This window comes from Nicotiana tabacum, chromosome 1 (genome assembly GCF_000715075.1).
Source record: "Nicotiana tabacum cultivar K326 chromosome 1, ASM71507v2, whole genome shotgun sequence".
NCBI classification, from domain to species: Eukaryota; Viridiplantae; Streptophyta; class Magnoliopsida; order Solanales; family Solanaceae; genus Nicotiana; species Nicotiana tabacum.
The window spans coordinates 103033947-103044536 of record NC_134080.1 but is presented as its reverse complement, the minus strand read 5'-3'; the positions used below and the strand labels follow the sequence as shown (position 1 = coordinate 103044536).

General features: G+C 40.5%; 1 protein-coding gene across 1 annotated transcript; it reads right to left on the bottom strand.

Annotated features, from left to right (window-relative positions):
* Positions 1–6580: 6580 nt before the first annotated feature.
* Positions 6581–9643, bottom strand: LOC142163281 (uncharacterized). Its single transcript, XM_075220553.1, has 4 exons — positions 8879–9643; positions 7776–8656; positions 6955–7412; positions 6581–6684 (listed from the first exon to the last, which is right to left on the bottom strand). The coding sequence occupies exons 1-4, from the start codon at positions 9641–9643 to the stop codon at positions 6581–6583; spliced, it is 2208 nt and encodes a 735-aa protein (XP_075076654.1).
* Between the last annotated feature and the right edge of the window lie 947 nt (positions 9644–10590).

Sequence of the window (10590 nt, the reverse complement as noted above, 5' to 3'; positions counted from 1 at the left end):
GCAATATATGATAGTGAAATACTGAATCACATTGAGTTACATGATACTGGAATACTGCATCACACTGAGTTACATAATACTGGAATACTGAATAGGACTAGACTGAGACATGTATTCTTGAACTGATTGTGAACACTGAAACTTCAACTTTTTATGGCATACTGAGTAATCTATACTAAGACTCGGGGGCATCAAAACCAAGTCTATATTGAATACACACTCAGCTCACAACGTTCAGAATGAAAGTCATGAACGAGTTATGAAGCTAAAGAATAGAAGTTCTACAACGATTCAAGGAACTAGGCTTAACTATATTTCTGAGGCAATTGATACGTCATAAAAGAAAAGTAATGTAGGGAGAATCATTAACATTCCCAAACATAGAGAGTTAGCCTCACATACCTCAATTTGCCCCTTAGTGATACTACAATGATCCACACTACTAAGAACCTTTAATCTACAACAACAACATCCAATGGAAACCAAGATTAGTAATAAATTCCATAACTTATGCCATTTAGGCATATTATCAAACACCTTGTAGGCATAGATATGTACACCTCATAACTATAGTGTTGGCCCATCCAACTATCACCATTAACCAACAATTCATTCCACCATAATTCCTAACAAATTTATAACTTCCAACACCATATGTATGACCATCCATTCACACCCAACCAACAAATCCTATCAAATAATCACCTTTAAATCCCTACCATGGTCATGCATTTAAATTGGGAATTTATGACTTCCAATCACCATACCATAAGTTGTCTTGATTCATACTCATAATTCCATAATAACACCATATATGTAAGTCTAAGGGTGTAGGATTACCTCTTGTAGACCAAATCTTGAAAGACAACTTTTGGGGTGTTCTTGAGATTTTGAAGAAATTCTATGAAACCCAATCAAAATCATGTTGTAACTAGTGATTGAGAAGTGAAATCACCATGATAACACACTTAAAAACTCACCTTAAGTGTGCAATTGGATGCCTTGGTCGAGTTGGGGGTGTAGAGGAAGCCCTAAGCTTGAGAAATGACTCAATTTCTCTTATTTCCGGTCTTTAAGATATTTAAAACCTTCCAGATGCGCGAGCTCGCGTGCTGGAGGCAGAATACTCAGCAAAACACGCGACTTCGCACGAGACTTCACGCTCTTGTTCGCGCTAGTGACACCTGCCCAGTAAAATGGTCATAACTTTCTGTATACACCTCCAAATGATGTACGGTTTGTTGAGTTAGAAACTAGACTCAAAGGGCGTTAATTTGATAGGTTGTGAATCACACAACTCATTGTATCCAGGTAGATATGCTCGCCCAAATTGAGGTCTTGTGCATACTCATTTGCAAATTTTCAGCTATAATGAAAATTTTCAACTTGGCTTGGACTTAAGTCTCTCCTTAGACCCCAAATCACCTATAATATGCCTCGTACACTTATTATCATAACCACTCAATTACCATCACGCTAATACTCGTTTAATGCATCCACAACCGATTCAAATTACGGGGTGTTACATTTCTCCTAGCTTGGGGTCTAGCATTATTTCCCCTCATAAGTTCGACTATGGTAATATTTTGCTCAGCAATGGTGTCCCTCATTTCTTGGAATTGAAAATTCCACCTTTCAAATTGTTGGTGCATAGCTTGCAAGGTGAAATCATTCCTTCCTTTGATTTCGGCTTCTTGAAGGACCCTTTGTTCATCATCACTACCTGTACGAGACATCCTGAACAAAGCAATATATATCTCTCAATTTGGCTTTTCCCTCTAACGTTCTCACCTCTTTTACCTTTTTCCACTCTATACAACTCTTGGTCGTTAATCTTTAGATTTATTAATAAACCTTACTAGTCACAACCTTTAGTGATAAGAATATGGAGTTAGAAAAAGAAAGAAAAGTGAAAGACCAAACCTAGAAAGAATAGGAATTGGTCAGTAGAAAAAATGGAAAGAATTTTAGAAAACCCAAAACACAAAAGAATAAGGAAAGAAGTTTCTTTAATCTTCAAGAACAAGGTTCACCTCTTCTTGTTCCTTTCTTGACTTGGAAACCAAATAATACTTAAATTCTAAAAATAATAATGAAAAATAACACTTTTTTGGGGGCTGATTTTCTTTCTTTTTTTTGGTTTTTTTATGCTCAATAACTTCCCAAGATTATCAAGATTGAAATCTTGATTAGCCTATGCTCTGATACCACTTGATAACAACATGATAGAGGATTCAAGAATGACTAAAGAAAAACAAGAAAATCAAGAAACGTACGGAAGCTAAAAGAAAATAAAGAAACGAAAAAGGACGAAATATTAAAGATAGATTGAATTCAAGAAAGAGCTTCTTGAGTTCAAGAAGTCTATTCTTGAAAGTTAATCCTAACAACAACAATTAGCTAACGAAGAACTAATCGCCTTTGGTAGAGGTTAAAAACAAGAGATAGATTGTGAAACCCGACCCTTTGGAATAAGAAGAACAACAATAAGCCTAAACTTATCACCTTTTTTGAATACCTAGAAGTGATCTAAGATTTTGAATAATTCATCTTACCACCTTATTTAAACCATTCAATAACCTAGCCACTTGTCACGCCCCGAACCTGGGCCTGGACGTAACACGACACTCGGTGCCTGACTATATGTGACCGAGGGAACCAACTGGCTGGCTGAATCAACATGTGGTGTAACTATGAGCTAGAGGTAAATATAAAACCTGATAATCTACTAAAGAGTCTGACTGAAATATCATAGATGCGGAAAATACTGAAAGGTCTGCAAGTACAAAAAAGTAGCCGACAAGGCTAACACATGAAATCCTGCTAAGATCTGACTGACTGGGTTATAGTCTACGAAGCCTCTAAAGAATACTGTAAATGTTAACTGTTTACCGGGACAAGGTCCCCGATATACCTTATTAACTGAAATACTATAATGACTAAAACAAAAGAGAGACAAGGCCCCGGAAGACTGGGGCTCACCAATAGCTGATACGAGATGTCCGAGGAAGCAGAATCATCAACCTGAAAATCATTACCTGCATCGCGAGATGCAGGCCCCGGGCAAAAGGGACGTCAGTACATTTGAATTGTACTGGTATGTAAAATAGCTGAACAAAAGAACTGTCAACACTGAAACTGAAACTGAACTGCTAGCTGATAAACTGATAACTGAACAAGGAAGTAAGGATGTGAATACTCCCTCTTCTGAATGATGAACAACCTGTTTATCTGAACATTAAACTGCGGCCTCAGGCCTCAATATGTATATATATGTGTGTGTGTGTGTGTGTGTGCACAACTGCGGCCTCGGGCCCAAGTATACGTATACATAACTGCGACCTCAGGTCCAAAATGCATAAAGCATAAACTGCGGCCTCAGGCCCAAATGCAGGTGTTCAACATTCAGGAATTTAAATCAGGAACTAAGAATCATACTGTAATATGTGATACTGAAATAATGAGCCATACCGACTTACATGATACTGGTATAGTGAATAGGATTAAACTGAGATGAGTATTCATAATAAGTTGATTTGTCATAACTAAAACTCATAGAATATTGAATGATTATGAAACTATGTCATCTAGAGAATATAAGTTCTACTTCTATTTATGGAACCAAGGCATAATTACTTTCTGAGGAAACTAGTAATGTTCATGATGAATGGGTCGTAGGGAGAATCATAGATATTCCCAAACGTAAAGAGTTAGCTTTACATACCTCAATTTGCCCCTTAGTGATACTACAATGATCCACACTACTAAGAACCTTCAATCTACAACAACAACATCCAATGGAACCCAATATTAGTAATAAATTCCATAACTTATGCCATTTAGGCATATTATCAAACACCTTGTAGGCATAGATATTTACACCTCATAACTATAGTGTTGGTTCATCCAACTATCACCATTAACCAACAATTCATTCCACCATCATTCCTAACAAATTTATAACTTCCAACAACATATGTATGACCATCCATTCACACCCAACCAACAAATCCTATCAAATAATCACCTTTAAATCCCTACCATGGTCATGCATTTAAATTGGGAATTTATGACTTTCAATCACCATACCATAAGTTGTAATACTTGATTCATACTCATAATTCCATAATAACACCATATATGTAAGTCTAAGGGTGTAGGATTACCTCTTGTAGACCAAATCTTGAAAGACAACTTTTGGGATGTTCTTGAGATTTTGAAGAAATCATATGAAACCCAATCAAAATCATGTTGTAACTAGTGATTGAGAAGTGAAATCACCATGATAACACACTTAAAAACTCACCTTAGGTGTGCAATTGGATGCCTTGGTCGAGTTGGGGGTGTAGAGGAAGCCCTAAGCTTGAGAAATGACTCAATTTCTCTTATTTCCGGTCTTTAAGATATTTAAAACCTTCCAGACGCACGAGTTCGCGCGCCTGTTCGCGCGCGGGAGGCAGAATACTCAGCAAAAATGCGCGACTTCGCACTCCTGTTCGCGCTAGTGACACCTGCCCAGTAAAATGGTCATAACTTTCTGTATACACCTCCAAATGACGAACGGTTTATTGCATTGGAAACTAGACGCAAAAGGCTTTAATTTGATAGGTTGTGCAACACACCACTCATTATATCCAGGTAGATATGCTCGCCCAAAATGAGGTCGTGTGCATACTCATTTGCAAATTTTCAGTTATAATGAAAATTTTCAACTTGGCTTGGACTTAAGTGTTTCCTTAGACCCCAAATCACCTATAATATGCCTCGTACACTTATTATCATAAACACTCAATTACCATCACACTAATACTCGTTTAATGCATCCACAACCGATTCAAATTAGGAGGTGTTACATTATCTCCCCCTTGGGATCATTCGTCCTCGAATGATGGTCCTGGCTGCAACTACGGCTATCTATTGTCATTAAATGGGTGTTATGGAGATTTGAGAATACTAAAATATTATGAATACATGTATATCAAACTGAACGAGCACGTGATCACTAAATACTAAGCTAAGTAAATATTGTAGGACATAGAGATTATAATATAAGACCTGAATGGAAAGGTTAATTACCTTCCACATTTTCCTTTTGCTCTTCAAAGAGATGGGGATATCTGGACTTCATGTCTTCCTCGGCTTCCCATGTAGCCTCTTCAACCTTTTGATTTCTCCAAAGCACTTTTACTGAAGCAATTTCCTTAGTTCTGAGCTTGCGGATTTGTCGATCAAGAATAGCCACTGGAATTTCCTCATAAGACAAGTTGTCCTTAACCCCTATAATCTCCATAGGAACCAGAAGTGACGGGTCTCCCATGACTTTCTTCAACATGGACACATGAAACACTAGGTGTACAACAACTACTTATTGTGGCAATTCTAACTCATAAGCCACCTGTCCGATCCTTCGCAGGATTCTATATGGACCAATATAGCGGGGGCTAAGTTTCCCCTTCTGCCCAAATCTCATAACGCCTTTCATGGGCGATACCTTTAGAAACACCCAATCATCAACTTGGAACTCTAAGTCTCTATGCCGTACGTCCGAATAGGACTTTTGGCGACTTTGAGCCGTCTTCAAATGCCTTTGTATCAAATTGACTTTCTCCATGGCCTGATAGACCAAATTGGGTCCTAACAACTCCGCTTCTCCGACTTCGAACCAACCAATTGGTGATCTACACCTTCGCCCATACAGAGCTTCGTACGGTGCCATCTTGATACTAGAGTGATAACTGTTATTATAAGAAAACTCAATAAGAGGTAGATGATCATCCTAATTACCTTTAAAATCAATAACACATGCCCTCAACATATCCTCAAGAGTCTGAATGGTGCGTTCGGCCTGGCCATCTATCTAAGGATGAAAAGCGGTGCTGAGGTTCACCCTTGTGCCCAATCCCTTCTGAAAGGATTTCCAAAAGTTTGCTGTGAACTGAGCACCACGATCTGAGATAATAGACAAAGGAGTCCCATGCAATCGGACAATTTCTTTGATATACAACTTGGCATAATCCTCAGCCAAATCTGTAGTCTTCACTGGCAAGAAGTGAGCTGACTTGGTAAGTCGGTCTACAATCACCCAAATCGAATCATGCTTCCGGAACGAGCGAGGTAGACCTGTTATGAAGTCCATGTTTATCATCTCCCATTTCCAAATGGGAATTTCTATATTCTGAGTTAAACCGCCAGGCCTCTGGTGTTCGACTTTCACCTGCTGGCAATTTGGACACTTAGCCACGAAATCTACTATATTCTTTTTCATATCATTCCACCAATAAACCTCCTTAAGATCATGATACATCTTTGTAGAACCTGGGTGAATAAAATACCTAGAATTGTGGGCCTCTAACATAATCCGCTCTCTGAGCCCATTTACATCTGGAACGCATAGTCTGCCTCTGTATCTCAAAGTGCCATCATCTCCCCCTTGTTCAAAAGCCATAGTCTGGTGTTTGTGAATTCCTTCCTTCAACTGCAATAAGTAAGGATCACTGAACTGTTTTTCTTTTGCTTCGGCTACTAAGGAGGATTCAGCCCTGTTCTGGAGAACAACGCCACCATCTTCGGAGTCCAAAAGTCAAACTCCCAGATTTGCTAAGCGGTGGACTTCCTTCATCATAGTTTGCTTGTCTGCCTCAACATGAGCTAAGCTCCCCATAGAACGCCGACTGAGAGCATCGGCTACAACATTTGCTTTCCCCGGATGATAGAGGATATCAACATCATAATCCTTAAGTAATTCGAGCCACCTTCTCTGACGTAGATTTAATTCTATTTGCTTGAAGATGTACTGGAGACTCTTGTGATCTGTAAAAATGTCAACATGTACCCCATACAAATAATGGCGCCAAATCTTAAGCGCGAACACCACAACTGCTAATTCAAGGTCATGAGTCGGATAATTCTTCTCGTGAGCCTTGAGCTGTCTCGACGCGTAGGCTATGACTTTACCGTGCTGCATTAATACGCACCCAAGACCAACCCCTGAAGCATCACAATAAACAATGAACCCTTCGGTTACTTCTGGTAGTGTCAGGACTGGAGCTGAAGTCAATCTCTTCTTTAACTCCTCAAAAATTTTCCTACATGCGTCCGACCATTGAAACATGACTTTCTTCTGAGTTAATCTAGTCAAAGGGGACGAGATAGAAGAAAATCCCTTTACGAAATGCCTATAATAGCCTGCTAGACCCAAGAAACTTCTTATATCGAATACTGAGGTGGGTCTAGGCCAATTCTTCACTGCCTCTATTTTCTTAGAGTCCACCTTCACGCCTTCCCCTGAGATGACATGGCCCAAAAACGCTACTGATTTCAACCAGAATTCACACTTAGAAAATTTTGCATATAACTTGTGATATTGCAGTGTTTGCAACACAATTCTGAGATGTTCAGCATGGTCAGTCTCGCTACGGGAATAAATCAAGATGTCATCAATAAACACGATAACAAACAAATCAAGATAAGGCTTGAAGACCCTATTCATAAGGTCCATGAAAGCTGCTGGTGCATTCGTTAAACCGAATGACATTACCAAAAATTCAAAATGCCCATATCGAGTCCTAAAAGCTGTTTTTGGAATATCGACTTCCTTAACCTTCAACTGATGGTATCCCAATCTGAGGTCAATCTTGGAATAACACTTGGCACCTTGAAGTTGATCAAATAAATCATCTATCCTGGGAAGAGGGTACTTGTTCTTGATGGTGACTTTATTCAACTGACGATAGTCAATGCACATACGCAACGACCCATCCTTCTTTCGGACAAACAAGACCGGTGCGCCCCAAGGTGAGTCACTTGGCCTTATAAATCCCTTATCTAGAAGGTCTTTCAACTGGACTTTTAACTCTTTCAACTCTGCCGGAGCCATTCTATATGGCGGAATAGATATTGTCTTAGTGCATGGAAGTAGATCAATTCCAAAGTCAATCTCTCTATCGGGAGGAATTCCAGGGAGATCTTCGGGAAACACTCCTGGAAACTCATTTACAATTGGTACCGACTGGAGAGTGGGGATCTGAGCATCTGCATCCTTAACTCGAACCAGGTGATAGATATATCCCTTGGAGATCATCTTTCTGGCTTTAAGATAGGAAAAAAACCTACCCTTAGGCGCCACTGCATCACCCTTCCATTCTAAGACTGGTTCACCGGGAAATTCAAAACTTACTATTTTGGTTCTACAACCCACTTTGGCATAACATGACTCTAACCAATCCATGCCCATGATCACATCAAAGTCTAACATCTCCAATTCTACTAAGTCTGCTACAGTAAGACGATGATGCACTTTAACTTGACATCCCTTATAGATACACCTTGCTATAACTGATTCTCCAACTGGAGTGGACACTTCAAAGGGTTCACACAACTTTTCTAGTTCTATCCCAAAGTTCTTCGCAATATATGGGGTTACATAAGATAGGGTGGATACCGGATCTATAAGAGCATAGACATCAAAAGTGAATATTGTTAGCATACATGTGACAACATCTCCATGAGCCTCTGTATCCTGACGGTCTGCCAGTGCATACAAGCGGTTTCGACCACCGCCTGCATTATTAGACTTTGTTGCACCGCGCCCTTGTTGGGCCTGAGAGTTATGATGGGCTGCTGAATTAGTGGACTGAGCTGCATTGCCTCCATTATTCTATTTTGCCGATGGACAATCCCTCAAGAAGTGGCCCTGCTGAACGCACCCAAAGCAACCATTTATGCCCAAACGACTCAACCTTGGGTTCCTCTTACCACACGTGTTGCAAATAGGGTAACCAGGGACTTTGTAGCCCACACTAGCCTGTGACTACGAGTCTGCTGTTCTGAAATTCTGGTTTTTCTTGTTAAACTTCGACCTCAAAACCGGTGCACTAACTGAAGATGGAGCAGGTCCTGATTTTGATTTCTTGAAAAACTGGCGATTGCCTCCTGCTTGAGATCCACCATGGTTGAAATTTCCTGCAGACTTAGCTCTCTTGCTGAATTCCCTCTCCTTCTCTCTCCATAGCCGCTCTTCTTCCTTCAACCTGTCTTCGTTCCCTTGAACAAAGGCAACCATCTTAGTGATGGTCATGTCATTATTCTGAGCAGCTATATTAGCATCAGCAAATAAATCATCTGAAAGCCCCAATACAAACCGCCTAACTCTGGCCCTCATTTCACGTACCATTTCCGGAACATACTTGGCCAGAGAGACGAACTTGAGGTAGTACTCATTCACACTCATATCATTCTGTCTGAGTCTCTGAAACTCCAAAGCCTTAGCTTCCATGACCTCAATGGGTAGAAAGTGCTCAAGGAACGCATCTGCAAAATCCTTCCAAGTCGCAGGATCTGCATCCTCCCCTCGGGACTCTTCCCATGTTTCATACCACACGTTGGCAACATACTTCAGCTGGTAGGCAGCAAGCTCTGCTGCCTCAGTGTCTGTAGCATGCATCACTCGAAATATCTTCTGAACCTCATCAATGAAGTTTTGCGGATCCTCATCCTTTTTAGACCCTGTAAAGACGGGAGGTTTCATGTTGAGAAATTCCCTAGACCTGGAACTACCCGTCTCATGAACATCACTTGTTCCCTGCCTTTGAGCCTGATTAGCAACAATCTGGGTGAGCAACTGGATAACTCCCCTGACATCCATGTCTGAAGCACTGGGCACTAAGCCCGATGCAACTCCCTGGGCTGGAGTGTCCTCATCCTGAGCAACATTAGTTGTGCCCCCTGGCTAGTAGCTGAGGCCCTCCTGGCGTACTTTCTTTTTGCAGGCATTTTTCTGAAATACGCAATTCGCACGGGTTAAAAATATTCCTGAAATCATAGCTCTAATTGCACGATCTAGAGTATGAAAGAAATGGAACAATCCTAGATGTCTTGGTGGTCAATTATTTACATGTGTGGCACGCACACACACATAAAAGAGACTCCACTAGACACGGCTTCATAGACTCCCTAGGACACTTGAACCTGGTGCTCTGATACCAAGCTTTGTCATGCCCCGAACCTGGGCCTGGACGTAACACGGCACTCGGTGCCTCACTACATATGATCGAGCGAACCAACTGGCTGGATGAATCAACATGTGGTATCATAACATACTTTGTCACGCCCCGAACCTGGGCCTGGATGTAACACGACACTCGGTGCCTGACTACATGTGACCGAGCGAACCAGCTGGCTTGCTGAATTTACATGTGGTATCATAACATACTGAATTTAAAAGATAAACTAACACATGTTGATATACCGAAAGTTTGGATGATATAAATCAAAGTGTGGAAATACTAATATAATTCTGAAACATATTTGTAACCAACATAGCTTAATATGAAAACCCGTGACTCTGTCTAACTGTTACTCTAGTCTATGAAGCCTCTATTTGAGTACTGAAAACACTGAATGTATGCGAATACTGAAGACTGTAGCAATGATAATGCCCTGAAAGAATTGAGGATCACCAAATAGCTGGTACGAGAATCCTAGCGCTTTGAATCATCAACCTATAAATCATTACCTGCATCGCGAGATGCAGGCCCCGGACAAAAGGGACGTCAGTACATTTGAATTGTACTGGTATGTAAAATAGCTGAA